The sequence below is a fragment of the Pelodiscus sinensis genome, chromosome 6 (genome assembly GCF_049634645.1).
Source record: "Pelodiscus sinensis isolate JC-2024 chromosome 6, ASM4963464v1, whole genome shotgun sequence".
Classification (NCBI taxonomy): Eukaryota; Metazoa; Chordata; order Testudines; family Trionychidae; genus Pelodiscus; species Pelodiscus sinensis.
The window spans coordinates 90,057,945-90,073,592 of NC_134716.1; the positions used below are offsets into that span (position 1 = coordinate 90,057,945).

Consider the following 15,648-nt stretch of genomic DNA (forward strand, 5'->3'; position numbering starts at 1 on the left):
ATCAGCCCTTTAACACATAACAGTAGTTCAGATTTAGAAGAGCATTAATGTATCAATGTTGAATATATCCTATGCAAATGGACATTTTTGATGGACTAACATTAATGACCTTTCCTGTCTTATTTCAAAATAATCACTTCAGTTTCATAACTTGGATTTCTATTATAAGCAACATTCACAGGGCGTGCTGTAAGACCTACTGCAAAGGTACTGTATACTTATCTTAAGCAGTTGCACATGCTGCATGAAAAAAAATATTTTTCCATACCTGGGGTTGCAGAAATTCCCAGAATCTCCATGCAGCATTTGGCATATTCATCTGCAGGGTCAGCATATGATTTGGTATGAATGGACTGGTCAACCTTGCTCAAAACAATCTGACGAAGAGTCAAAAGACCTAGTGGTATAAGGATATTTGATAGATAAAGGTTATAATAAGAGGCTAAGTTTCTATGATATCAGACATCCGTTTTATCATTTTCATGTTAAAGACAGGGAATCAAGCACAGAGACTCACCCATGTATATATGGGAAGTCTTTGCAATAGGAAATTGCCAAGTGACAATATAGCTAGGAGGTGGAATTGAGGGGGTGGTTGATATTTGACAAAGTAATTTTAAATAATTTGGATCTTTTAAGGTAGACACATAGGAGGGCCTCTGTAAAGACACACTCTCATTAGTGTGTCCTTTGCCCTATGTCCCATTCCCCTAGTTGGATATCCTTGCTGGAGAGAAGGAATAGTGCCTTTCTATGTGTCTGTTCAATAGCAAGCATAATCCTTGTAGTGGTTTTGGGCAGTCACAACACCATAAATAATAAGGAAGAAACTGCAGCAGTCAGGAAGGTTTCCTGTCTCCCACTCTGGTACAGTAATTAAAAAAAGATTGGAAAGGCAGTTGAAAGGAGCTGCTCCAGCTTTTTAATTTGTATTTTTCTCACGGTATAAACACAACTGAGATCAGACATTTTAACAGTAATTCTCAGCATTTAAGCAGTTTTTGCACTCTTTTCCAAGGTATAATCTAGTGAGCCTTTCTTCTCTAGATGTGCTTACCTCTCAGTAGCAATTATGGGGAGGTGGACACAGAGAAGGAAGGAAACACCACTATTGAAGACACATAGAATAGAATCTTAGAGCGGGAAGAGACCTCAGGATGTCATCAAATCCAGCCCCCTGCCTAAGGCCGGACCAATCCCAACATAGAATCATAGAGCTGGAAGAGACTTACGCCTGTTCTCTATTGTGTGGGATATTGCCCTATGTCTTTCCTACTATTTAATGAATGCTAAAGAAAAAAAGATACCTGTATTGGCCTTTCTAGAGGCAACAAGTTTCTCAAGAAGAGCATCTGCAATATGGCTCCCATCTTTATAATGTTTTGACATTTGCTGTAGAGGCTCTTTTTCCCAAACCCAGTTCTCAAACATTTGTGAAGGAACTTCTACAAAGTCTGTTTCCACATTAGTTCCACTAAATCTGGCAAAATCAGTCTAACAAAAACACAAACAAAAAAGCTCTCATATTAATTTAAATCCGTATGAGATTAGATCAGACACATAGTAAAATGTCAACCTATGTACGGTGTCAACATTGTGATGATATAAAACAGAGCAGAATGATAAACAGTTATATTACAAGAAATATCAATGTTAAAATAGCATCAACGTTTAAAAAAAGATAGAACAAGAAAAGTTCAATTATGAGCAATGAGAAAGCTAACCAAAACTATACATCATGCAATGATTCTTAGTGACATGAACACAGAAATAGGTCTGTTTTCCTTATCCTCTCTTACATGGCATATTGTAGTAGTATGAGTACATTTCAGCAAAGCCCCATGACATCAAAAGTAATCAGGGCCATCAAATAGTTTAAAAATCACAATTAATTGTGAGATTTAAAATAGTCACAGTTTTAATTGCACCATTAAACAATAACAGAATACCAATTTAAATTTATTATAAATATTTTAGATGTGTTTCTAAATGTTCATATATTGATTTAAATTACAGCACAGAATACAAAGTGTACAATGCTCACTTTGTTTATGTTTTTTGCAAATATTTGTGCTGTAAAAAAGATAACCAAAAGAAACAGTATTTTCAGTTTACCTCATACAAGTACTATATTATATTTCTTTATCATGCAAGTGAAACTTACAAACATATTTTATTTATTAATTTATTTTACCATAACTTCCCTCAAAAATTAAAACAGTGTAAAGTTCAGAGCCTACAAGTTGAAGCATGAAGTGGCATACTAATGTTTAGCACATCTAGCATGTAAATACCTTGCAGTCCTATCTACAACAATGCAATGAGAACAACTGTTTGCACTTTCAGGTGACACTGTAAATAAGAAGTGCAGGGCCGGCCTTAGGAAGTGCAGGGCCCAATTCAAACAATTTCAACGGGGCCCCGCAGCAATTTTGGTTGAGGAAAAAAAAACACGGCACACAAAAAATCTCCCACCAACACACACACGCCCTCCTGTGGCGCAGGGAAACCCTGAGCTAAACTCACACCTTCTGCAGCACAGGCAGCCGCCGCACTCCTCCTCTAGGGCTGACGCCCCCTCCCACAGTGTGCCCGGCACACTTCCGGGTTCAGGACGCGGGGCACAATTTGGGGGAATTGGCCTAAGGCCGGCCCTGAGAAGTGGGTAGCATTATCTCCCGTAAATGTAAACAAACTTTTGTCCTAGTGACTGGCTGAACAAGGCATAGGACTGAGAAGACTGTGCAAATATTTAAAATAAAAAATAATAATATAAAGTGAATACTGTCCACTTCTTATTCTGTGTTGTAATTGTAATCAATATATTTGAAAATGAGAAAAAAAAAACACCCAATATAGTTATAGTAAATTTAAATGGGTACTCTATTATTGTTTAACAGTGCAATTAAAACTGTGACTTAAAATTTATTTTGTGTTAACTGCATGCATAACTGCAATTAATGGACATCTTTAAAAATAACTCTCATTTATTCAACATAACTACTTGTAACATGCTACAAAATTTTGTTCCATCACAAAATTAACTCAGTGACTAACTTGTATAATTGCTGCATAATGCTATAGTTCTAATTCATTTAAACATGTTTCAGAGATTGATTTGACCCATTCATCCTGTTGGAACACTATCCCTCCAATTTTGTTAATTCAGTAGGAGTATGCTGGCACTTGAAATACTGCATGATATTTTTGAAGTGTGGGGATGTATACAGTTGGGCTTCAAAGAAGTGAAATCCATTGGCAGCATGAATGAAATATTCCTTACTCTTCTAATTATTCTGTGCAAGGGTGACACATCCTTATTTGGTTCCCTCAAACCCTACTCCCATTTTTACAGCAGATCGATGTATTCAAATTGTGAGGCATCCCTCTGTAGCTGTGGAGGAAGGGGCAGGGTTTGGGTTTTAATTTTTGTACTCTGAAACTGGATTTCATAGCTATCTTGGGGCTAGAATGTATATCTGGATTCTTTCAATTTTCCAGACAAGCAGAAAAGAAAAGCTATGTATTGTACAAAAATTACATGCTAGCCCTTAATTCAGGGTCCAACTTGTTTAACACAAATTTAACCAGTTGATTTATATGTTCCTAGTTCTGTGGAAGTTCTACCTGGGACTGGAAGCCAGGAAATGGACTCCCAAGTGTGCTACGTACCTCTGATATTTTATTTGTGCTGCTACCTACCGATTAAAGAGGCAAAAGGGCAACTATATGAGTCCTTGAGTGGTAGGACTGATAGTACACAATTTTCAGTTTTTAAGAAGAAACACTAAAGGCTATACTTTTTAAATAAGGGGAAACAAATTTAATTAGATTAATAATAAATCTATCATTGTCAAGGCAGAATCAGTCTTACATATGGGTTAAGTAAAGATGAAATTAAACAACTTCTGCATGTCTTTATGACAAGTCTCCAGGCCAATTCCAGCCTTTTTGCTGATGTGGAGACCCTTGACTACCGCAGGACTGGTTTGATTCTACTACATGGTGGAGGTAGGAGTAAAGGTAGCATTCAGGAAGCTCAAACAGATGTATGCACCCTCTGTATCAAGAAGTGCAGCTTTGTGAGGGCTCCCTATGTGTGTGCCACCATGCAGAATGTGACTGGGATCAGAGGCATGTGAGGACAGTGGATACATGACTATGTGGATTCATCAACTGTTTCCACTCCTTGGGTCAGGAACTCATCTTTTTGGTGTGTCTGTACAGTTCCTAACACATAGTGGCTATGTCTAGACTGGCCAGTTTTTCCCGAAAATCAGCCACTTTTCAACACTGGCTGCTTGAATTTCCGCAAAAGCACTGACTTCCTACTGTAAGAAATCAGTGCTTTTTGCGGAAATACTATGCTGCTCCCATTCGGGCAAAAGGGCCAGTGTAGACAGCTGAGAATTGTTTCCGCAAAAAAGCCCCGATCGTGAAAATGGCGATCGGGGCTTTTTTTGCGCAAAAGTGCGTCTAGATTGGCCAAGGACGCTTTTCTGCAAAAGTGCTTTTGCGGAAAAGCATCCATGCCAATCTAGACGCTCTTTTCCGAAAATGCTTTTAATGAAAAACTTTTCCGGAAAATCATGCCAGTCTAGACGTAGCCAGTGTGTACTATGAAAAGCAACAATTGCAATACCAATCACAGATCAGCTCTGTTGCCTATGGGAGGGCTTCTTCCTCATGAAGCTGCTCATTGCTCACCACAGTTGCTCAGGCTGTGCAGAGGGGAAAAGATTTGCTGTTACGTGAACATTTTCCAGAAGTTGTGTTCAGTTCTCAGCTTATACACAAAAATATAAAACAAGTATCAAAAGTGAGTGTGAAGCTCTTACATACTTATTTTAAGGAAAACATACACCCATCAACCAGGCTTAATCCACCCCCTTCCCACCTCCACCCACACTTCTGAGAGGCTGTGAAAAAATAATTAGATATTTTAATGAAATAGAAATGTTACTTACTTGTGCACATATCTGGTGCATTACATGACCGAACTCATGGAAGTAAGTCTTCACTTCATCATGTCGCAGCAAAGATGGGCGATCTGATGCTGGTTTGGTGAAGTTGGTCACCAGAGCAGCAACAGACATCATTCTGCTGCCATCAGAGCGTAGACAGCCAGGCTGGAGACCAAAGCATGCCGCATGTCCATACTTCCCTTCTCTAAACAAGAAAATACAGCAAAAGCCATCCTTACGCAATAGGCAAATCTTCCATAGTTAACATGGGGAAGAGACCTATTTCCCTCTATGATTTTATATTAGGAAGGGACCCTCTTTTTTTAATTAGAAAATACTTAGTAAGTTTGTGCCCAATTAAGTTTTATAAAAGTCACTATGCTTAGGATCCTACTGATAGCACAAAGAAAAGCACTTCTAAATCCAATTAGTTTAATATTTGGAGCAGTATTTGCAAGCCTCTTTTTTATTTTTATAGTATATTACTGAAATCAAAAGTGACAACTCTGCTGCTTCTAATAGCCAATTTTACTAAATCTTAGACATGACAATAATAGTATGAAAGACTCTGAAACATTAGCTTTTGTTACCAACATTTGAGGAAATTTAAAGAAAAAAAGAACAAGATCTACTGCTTTAGCAGTGTGATTTTAAAACAAAATGAGTCTCTTAATTAAATTGTTTTAATACAGTTAAAAACTGTCATAATTAAAAGTGAGTCACTACACATTAAGTCCAAAATATTCAAATGTTCCTGCTTTATTGCTATTTTATGATGCAAAAAGTTAGTGTAATGTCCTCCTTTACATTAATAATACCAAACCCTCAATTCTCTTTCTTTACTGAAGGACCTTGATTAGAGGGACTTACATACTGATATTGCATGAAGTTGTAGCCCAAACTGGAGCATTCCATGTCCAGCAAAAAAACAGTTTCCAGCACATGGAGAGGGAGAGATCTCAGAGGTTTAAAGGGAGCTAAATAATAAGACAAAGTCTCCATAGAGGCACTGGAGACTTAATTGAAGGCCTAAGGTAAGAGACCACTTTTAGCAAATTGAACGTTAGTTGGTCTGTACTTCTGGGAAGCCATCTATCTTACTCAAATAATATTAAGTGCATAGGCCTGCACTCTATGATAACCAGCTGACATGTTCTTACCAAGCTCTGGCTAGAGGAAGTTCAGGAGGGCAGGAAGAAAGATTTTTAGGCTGAAAGATGATAGGATTTGCACCACGAAGAGTGTAGCCCAAGCACCATATTATGTGAAGGATTCATGAATTCAATAAAATAATCAAAACTTGCCTCAGAAGCTCAGACACTTTAGAAGACACTGCTCATGGACCAAGCCCTTCAATTTAGGGCTGTGGGTTTGGGATGAAGGATGTGGTCCTGATGAAGTAGATCTTTAAGATAGGATAGAACAAGAAGCAATGGGCTTAAACTGCAGCAAGAAAGAATTTGGTTGGACATTAGGAAAAACATCCTAACTGTCAGGGTGGTTAAACACTGGAATAAGTTGCCTAGGGATGTTGTAGAATCTCCATCGCTGGAGATATTTAAGAGCAGGTTAGATAGACATCTATCAGGGATGGTAGATGATACTGGGTCCTGCTGTGAGGACAGAGGGACTGGACTCGAGGTCCCTTCCAGTACTAGTGTTTTATGATTCTGATTTTTACGCATTGGTAAGCAGATCTTGTGGGACACGAAGTGCACTTTGAGAAACCTTAGTCACTGTAGACCACCAAGGAATTTGACACATTTAGACAAGATGGGGCCTAGAAGGGAATCACCTTCAATGTGAGATTGACACATCCACTAAAGAGGAGACTATAGGATGGTCATCTCCAAGTTTTCCCCTGCTACATGGAACTCTCTGCGGAAACTGTCAAAAGACAGTGAAATGAAACTGTGATCACAGAACCAGGACCTGGCACAAGACCAGTGTTATCAGCAGGACTGGACAGGATAGGTATGGCTCTCAGGAAGATCTGGGTTCAAGAATTTTTCCCTTGAGTCTTGATGGCTTGAGTGTTGATGGCTGCCCCAAGGTTGAGAGAGTCTTAGTGAAGGAGTCAGGGAATTTTTGCCTGCTCAGTCTAAAGTACTGGCAAACTTCTCGTCAAGCATCTATTGGGATAAGACACAGAGAAACTTCCTACCAACTTGAGTGAAGAAAAGGTCTCTAAATAATATGTTGGGAAGGGGCATAGGGATAAAGAAATAAAACTAAGATTTGTGTTAGGAGGCAAGGAGGAGACACATAGGCTATGTCTACACTACAGGGTTTTTGTGTAAAAACATCTGTTCACAACTCAAGCGCGTTTTTACACAAGTCAATCAACAGAACAGAGGGCTTTTTGCAGTGTAGGTATACCTCCTTCTACGAGGCATAACTCCTTTTTGCACCAGAGTTCTTGTGCAAAAAGCTGTGTGTGGATGCTCAACAGGCGTTTCTTGTGCAAAAAGAACCTATCACAAAAATTCTGTGTATGGCAATCAGAACTTTATTGTGCAAGAGTGTCTATACAGTGTGGACGCTCTCTTGCACAAAAGCACATTGTCTTTTTTGACTAGGCTCAGATAGAATTAATCAGTTTTCTCTTCTTCCTCTTGCTGCCTTGGTAGACTGGAGGCAGTAGCCTGATTGATTCTCTGCTCTCTCCTCCACATAGAAGACTGAGGCTGAACAAGGTCCGAAATGGTGTTTAAGTCAAAGGCACCAGTTGTTCTGCTCAGTTCCTTTAATATGAACCAGAAATGCAAGTGCAAGTTTGGTTGCTAGGAGTTAAGAGGTGGAAAAGGGTACAAAGATTTCTTCATCCTGATGAGCATCTCTTGATTGATAGGCAGAAGACAGAAACACATCCATCTCTACGAGTGTTGATGTGCCATGTGAAAGGCATGTTACAAACAAAAGAGAAAAATAAACATCACCTGTAGTATTAGCCAGCAACCTCTATTGTGTGTGGGTCCAGGCTTTTGATCAGAACACAACCAAAGACAGATATTGAAAGGAACACTGTTTGAAACTCACTGAACATATATACAGGTAGAACAGGAGCCATATGAATGCTTCCCTACCAGAAACACACTAACATTTAGGAAACAAAAAAATCACTTTCTAAATTCATATAACTCCACTCCTAGGTAAGATTGATGCCATCTTAACACTTTTAAAATAAAACAAAATAATGTATAGAATTACCTGGGATAGAGGTCTAAATAAAACTGCCCTAAAACTTCTCTTGTTGAATCATCTTTTACTGTATAAAGAGTAACACTCTCATGCCAAACATGAGCATTTTCTACCTGCTCAAATACAAGTCCCAGCAACTCCTGGTAAATGCTCAATAAGCCCTGTGTAACAGCTTCAACTGGAAAATATTCTTTCAGCTTCTCTTGATCTATGGAATATTTAAGCTCTTCTGTCTTGTTCATATAGTAATGTAAATCCCATGCATTGATTCTTCCATCATAGTTAAAGCCTCTTTCTTCACACTCTTTTTTCTTCAATTCCAAAATAAACTCTCTCTCTTCATCACCCAGTGGTTTTAGTTTCTTACTTAAATCATCTGAAAAAGCAACCAGAGATTTACCTTTGTTTCAACTTGCCTGTTCCATATTGTACTATGTTGCTACTATTAGTACTGGAGAACTAATTTATTTATTTAGATTTATACAAATATTAAAAAAAGTTTATTTGCATAACTAAATATAAATATATAAATAAAAACAAACCTAAAAAGGTTGTTACATTATCTGTGCTCTTTGCAGTGTTCACTTCTAGTACAAAGTTGGCATGTGTACTGTACCCAAGAAGCTCTGCTACTTTTGACCTTAAGGGAAGCAACTGCTGAAGAATTTTAGCATTTTCCTAGGAAAAAGAAGGCAAGGTTATGATGAATTAAAAACAACTAAATTCATATGATCAAAACAATAATCTGAATAAAATTTGAACTAAAATAATATACAATAGCAGACATTTAAAATGAAGCATATTGAGATTAAACAACAAGAAGTCCTGTGGCACCTTACAGACAAACAGATTTATTGAGGATAAGTTTACGTAGGCAAAGACCCTCTTCGTCAGATGCATGTAGTGGAAATTCCAGAGACAGGTATAAATATACAGGCACATGAAAAGAAAGGAGTAACAATCAATGCTCCAATATCCAAAGTTTATGCTCCAATAAATCTGTTAGTCCATAAAGTGCCACAAGACTTCTAGTTATACAGATTCAGACTAACACAGCTATCTCTCTGATACACATTGAGATTATTACTCAAAAATGGTTTAAGTAAAAATGTAGTTTGGTAAGATTCCTGAAAGTTTTGATAGCACGGTATCTACAATTTGATGGACAGGAGTAAGAGTCTAGTAGCACCTTAAAGACGAACAAAACATGTAGGTGGTATCATGAACTGAAAGCTACATGTTTTATTCGTCTTTAAGGTGCTACTAGACTATTCGTTGTTTTTAAAGTTTTTCCTATTACAGACTAACTTGGCTTCTCTCTCTCTCTCTCTCTCACACACACACACACACACAGGGGCTGTGCCCCTTGCTCGTTACACTCACCAACCCCCTCCCTCTGGGAGTAGGCAGCCCTCGGCTCTCTCCCTGGCTGCTGCGAAGGGCCAGGCTGAGATGTAACAGCCCTGGCCTGCCCTGGCTTTCTCCTACCAGTCGCTGGGGGGCAGGGAGGCAGGCCTGGTTCTCTCCCACTGACTGCTGTGCTGGCGTGGGCGTGGGGGGGGGGCGGGGGAGGGTTAGGCTGGCCAGAGGCTATGGCTGGCCCAGCTCTCTCCCTCCGGCTGTTGGGCTGGGCTGAGGCAGGCCTGACTCTCTCCCTCTGACTGCCGAGGGGCTGGGCCAAGACAATCCCACTTCTCTTCCTCCGGCGACTGGGGAGTTGGGCCGAGGCAGTCCCATCTCTCTTCCTCTGGCTACTGGGGAGTTGGGTTGAGGCCGCAGCAAGCCCAGCTTTCTCCCCCCAGTCGCTGCGGGGGGGGGGGAGGAAGGTTGGCTCGGGCCAAGTCTATTGCAGGCTTAGCTCTCTACCTTGGCCGCTGGGGAGGTTAGGCTGGACCGAGGCCGTCGCTGGCACCGATCTCTCCCCCCAGCCACTGGGGAGGGGAGCCAGTAGGGTTGCTAGGTGTCCAGTATTGACCCGGACAGTCCGGTATTTTCACCTCCTGTCTGGTAAAAAAAAAAATTCAGAAAATATCGGACACCTGGCAACCCTACGAAACACTCGGTAACTGGGCCCAGCCCCCGGCACCTCCCGCTTCCCTGCTTTCCTGGTTCCACAGGGAAGCTGCATTCTGCCTTGATCAAGAACATAAAATGGCCGCCGGAAAAAGCCTCAAGACCTTTGGTCTCCCTCCTTTTCCTCCCCCCGTTTTCTGCCCCTCAACAGAATTTTTTCTGTGTTTTTTTTTGGGTGGGGGGGGTGTTCGGTATTTTTGGTTAAACCATCTGGCAACCCTAGGAGCCAGGGCGAGGCTGTGCCAGGCCTGGCTCTGTCACCTGGCTGCTGGGAGGGGCAGGGATGAAGCCGCGCCAGGCCCGGCTATGCCCCCATCTGCTGGGAGGGGCCAGGCTGCATCTCCCCCGTCTCTTTCCCTCATCTGCCACTGGGGAGGGCTGGGCCGAGGCTACAAATACAGCAGCTATGGCTTTACCCCCACTGTTGGGAAGAGGAGGGGAGGGATGGGGTTGCAGGCAGCCCCGGCTCTTCACATGGACCCTGGGGAGGCCAATGCTAGGAATTGCTGAGGCTTGGCTCCTGTGGATGCAAAGTGATGTGATGACATCACTCTGTCATTCCACAGGAAAATTTATATATATATATAAAATTATAGCTAGGATTTTTGTTAGTAACTGGCAGGCGCCACAGTAGCACACATCCTCACAAGTGCATATGACCTCAATATTAGTGCACATGTCAAAACTCACTCCACTCATGCATGGGAAAACTAAGAGGGAACACTGCCTTCTTTCATTATTTGTACTGAATTACATTATTAGAATTTCTTAAGTACTTTTTAATACATTCTTATATACTACCATTATTAGCCACACTTAGAATTTCATACATTAAATATCTGATGTACCTCCTTGCATCTCATGTTAAAGGCAGTTTCCATTTTTCTTCTTGTTTCTGGAACACAGCACTTTTTTATGACAGAAAAATAGTGGGGATATTTTAATGTAACTTTATACTTGTTCTTTCCAGTCTTTTCTAAGCTATTAATAAATTCATCAGGAAGGGCTTCTGTGGAATATAAATTATAGACAATATTCAATAAAGGATGTTTTCAAGTAGAAATTCTTTTTTAAAATATCAGAACAATGATTAGTGAATCAAACAATATTTCATTTGTTTTATCACAGACCAATTAAATATAAGACCAACAGTCCATCTAGCCCAGAACCCTGACTTCTGAAAATGACCAACATCAAATGTTAAGAGGAAGTGAACAGAATGGGGCAATTTACAAGTGATCCATTTCCTGTCATCTGGTCCAAAGCTTATGGAAGTCAGAGGTTTAGTGACAACTAGAGCATGGGGTTACCTGCTTTCCTGACCATTGTGGCTAATAGCTATTGACAGATGGATCTTTTGAACAGTTATACTTTTGGTCCTCACAACATCCCCAGTCAACAAGTTTCATAAGTGCATTGCATGAAAAAGTAATTACTTATGTTTGTTTAAAATTTGCTGCCTATTCACTTAATTGGATGATTCCTGATTCTTGTCTTATCTGAAGTGGTGACGAATACGTCTTTATTCACTTGCTCAAAACACAATTTTTACAGATTATCCCCTCCTTAGTCATCTCTTTAATACACTCAGCAGTCCCAGTCTATTTAATCTCTACTCTTCTGCAAGATGATAATTTTTTGGCGCTTTTCTGTACCTTTTCTAACTTTATTACAACTTTTTTGAGAGGGGGGTTTCACAAGGCTTACAGGAGCAGTCGACAAAGGCTTCCCTTGTCAACCGCACTGCGTTTAGACTACCATGCTGTGCTGGATCAGCTGATTGTTGGCACAGCGTGGCGGCCATTTTTATTTTAATGAAGAGGGGCTTTTTAAATCCCCGCTTCATTGACTACTTTACATGGCTCCATCGGCAGCAAGGCATTTAGTGTGCACTAACTCTGCAGTTGCTGTGTTCTAGGTAAACCAACTCAATGACAAGCGTAGAGCTTGCTGTGGTCTGGATACAGCACTGGGGGGACAGTATGGACACTTGAATTGTTTGTTGCATTCTGACTGGCCTCTGGAAATAGCTCCCACAAGTCCCACAAGTCCCCTCTGCTCTTTATTGGGAGCTCCTCTGTCTTGCAGGCATGAACACATCCCCATTCAGACCTCCATTTTGAACATTTTGCAGACTGCTGATTTGCTCCCCGACACAGAGCAAACCAGTTAGATGGAATGCTTGTGCTGTTGAACATAGAGGCAGACATGTTCATGTGTGTGAGAGAGACAGAGAGATGGATTGCTATGCAATGGAAGCTAAGATGTCAGGGTTTCCTCCTCCCCCTGCCTCAGGAGCCTTATGAGAGATTGTTTTGTGTCACAGTCTGAACTTAAAAGACAGCATTCTGATATCTCCCAAAATGTAGTCTCTACCCTACCCTGCACGCACGCACACACACACTCTCCCTGTTGCATTCCTCCCCATTCTGTTGAAATGAAGCTGTCAATATAACAGGATGACCACAGAGCAGTGTTTCCCAAATGGGGTTCCACAAAATAAGAATAAGAGTTCTGTGAGAAAATTCCATTACAATAACATTTTATGATTTAAAAAAAAATTAATATTATGTGATTTTTGTTTTTAAATGTGTGCAATTAAACTAAATGTTGATCTCATGACCTTGTTTAGCATTTGTTTATTATTATCCTTATTTATTTGTGGTCTACTTTTTCAGCTCCATATATTAGACTGTTATTAGGGGTTCTGCAAAATTCTTTTGAGTTTAAAAGTGTTCTGTGGCCAAATAAAATTGGGAAACACTGCCATAGAGCAATGGGATTGGGAAACCTCCATCATCTTATGTCGCTGACAGCCTTATGCAGCATTGCAAATCCTTCTCAAGCACCCTGTGCTAGCTGTAGAGTGGGATAGCTATCACAATGCACTGTTTTTTGTCTACGGCTAAACTACAAAGAAAAGTCGGAAAAAGATACATGCAAAATTTTGGAAAAAACTGCTCTTTTGAACCATCTCTCCTTCCTCATAAAACGAGGTTTACAGGGATGGAGAAAAAACACGTCCACTCTTCCGAAATTTTTACCTCTGGTATCCCAGTAAACCGTTGCAGTAGCTGCTAATGTGGACATGCTCCACCATCACAAGAAGCATACTGTGGACACACAATAGCAATTTCCATGTAGCATTCTGTGATCAGTGCTGTAACTTCCAGTGCTTTACATGTGCCAACGTAGACATAACCTTAGTTTTTGGTTTTTTTGCTAGCTATTCTTCATATTCTTTTTTTGGCCTGCCTAACTATACTTTTACACTTGACTTGCAAAAGTTTATGTTCCTTTCTAATTTCCTCAGTACCGTTTGACTTTCGATTTGTAAAGGGTGCCTTTAACCTCAGTTTATACTCTGCTGTTTAGAAACAGCACTTTTCTGGTGCTTTTGCCTTTTTTTTTAAAATCTACATTTAGTTTGATCCCACTGTGCTGTTTTTAAATAGTTTCCATGAAGCTTGCTGGCATGCTACTCTTATTTGTGTTCCTCTCAAGTTCCATTTAACTAGCTTCCTCATTTTTGTATAGTTCCCTTTTTTTAAATGAAATGCTACAGTGGGAAGTTTCTTTGGTATTTTGCCCCAATATAAGGGTGTTAAATTTAATTACATTAGGATAGCTATTATTGAGCATTTTAGAAGTATGCCCATCTTGGACCAAAGTCTATCACTTAAGTAAATGTTGATATAGTCCTGTCCCATTGTGTATTCCAGGACTAACTGCTTCAAGAAATAATCATGAATAATGCCTAGAAATTTTATCTTTGCATCTCATCCTAAGATGATATGCGTCCAATCAAAATGATGGTGGCTGAAATCCCTCTTTATTATTGGTTTTTTGTTTTTGTAGCCCCCTCTAAACTCCCAAACAATTTCACAATCACCTTTACTGTCCCGTGAGATAGTCAGTAGTATATAGCTAGACTCTTGTTATTCAAGCATGTTTATCCATGGAGATTTTATGGTACTATTTCATTCATTTATGATCTTTACTTTATGTGACTGCTTTCTCTCACATATAGTGCTACTTTTCCCCCACACAAAGACTTACTTTGTCATCCCTATATATTTTACAGCCTGGTATTACTATGTATCATCGTTTACCATTGTTCCATCAAACTTCTGTGATCCCTATTATATCAGTATTCTCATGCAATGCCAGGCACTTAAGTGTATCCATCCTAGTATTTACACTTAGTATTTACACTTCTTGCTTGTGTACACAAGCATTTATAAAATTTTTCAATATTTATTTGACTGCCTTTATGTGATATAATTGATTGGGATTCCTTTTTGCTTGACAGTTTCTCTTCAGTTTCTAGATGTTGTTTATTGACTTCTATTCTCTCCTCTTTATTAAGATTAAATAATCCCCTTTAATAAATCCACATCTAAGGGATGTCAGTCCAACCATGTGCTCGTCTGCACCTCTCAGCTTTTCTCCAGATCTTAGTTTTAAAACTCCTCTGCTGTATATAGCCCTAAAAGTTATGGTTATTGCCTTTTATTTTAACCAAATCATACAAAATGAAAATTATGAACACATCATTTATGGCTAGCAAAAATATATTTAACAAACTAAACCCATTTTAAAGAAGATTATAGTTTAAAAATTTGTATTTTTATTAATCTCATAAAATACATTTAAAGAGTGACCTCCAGACCTGGGATCACCAAATCCTAATAGAGACAAGTGAATCATATGATAAACAGAAAATGAAAGCTTTAAAGCAATATGTAAAACAAGGAAGTAGCTTAACTTCCTGAACAGCAGAAACGTGTTTTAGATGGATGGAATAACACAGACACTAAACAATAGAGAAATGAAGGGAGAGAACAGAGTAAGGCAAAGATGGGAGCAGTGGAACGGGCCAGCGGGGCAATAGGTAATGAGATCTGAGAGATGAGGTAGGGCAAGTCATGAAGAATTTTTAATCTCACCAAGGCAATCCTGAGTTGGATTTGGAAAAGGTTAGGAAACCAATATAGGCTGTAACACTCATGGGGAGGTGAACCCCTGGCTAAAGGAGACTAGCTCCCAACCCCACGCCTTCTGCCCCTTCTACTCTGCTCCAGAGCCCAGAGTCTCTCCTCAGCACAGCCATCAGCCTATGCCCCACCCCACGCTAGCCCTCAGGTTGAAGAGGATGGAGAAGTTGGGCAGCTCTCCAGCTTTGGAGCATGGGAAATGTAGGCAACTTGTGGCCACAGCCTCCTCATCTCCAGAGCATGAGGAAGGTAGACAGTGTGCAACCTCAGCTTGCCTGGCCCCAGCTGGAGCACAGGAGGACTGGAGAAGAACACCAGATGAGCTTGGGTCAGGAGGCCTGGATAGGGTGGAGCCATATCTAATTGTTTGGGAAGGCACAGCCTCTCCTAGCCCACATGATCCACTGCCCCTG

At 40.1% G+C, this 15,648-nt stretch overlaps 1 protein-coding gene across 5 annotated transcripts in view; it reads right to left on the reverse strand.

The window, feature by feature from the left end:
* The window catches only part of NLN (neurolysin), a 62,010-nt gene that overhangs the window by 22,456 nt on the left and 23,906 nt on the right, over positions 1-15,648 (reverse strand). For all 5 annotated transcript variants that reach the window (XM_075932383.1, XM_075932382.1, XM_075932381.1 and 2 more), the window contains 6 exons: positions 11,087-11,247; positions 8,708-8,843; positions 8,175-8,541; positions 4,968-5,169; positions 1,308-1,494; positions 269-397 (listed from right to left, as the gene is read on the reverse strand). In XM_075932383.1, the coding sequence (XP_075788498.1) occupies positions 269-397; positions 1,308-1,494; positions 4,968-5,169; positions 8,175-8,541; positions 8,708-8,843; positions 11,087-11,247 (1,182 nt within the window). The remainder of the gene's footprint in view (positions 1-268; positions 398-1,307; positions 1,495-4,967; positions 5,170-8,174; positions 8,542-8,707; positions 8,844-11,086; positions 11,248-15,648) is intronic.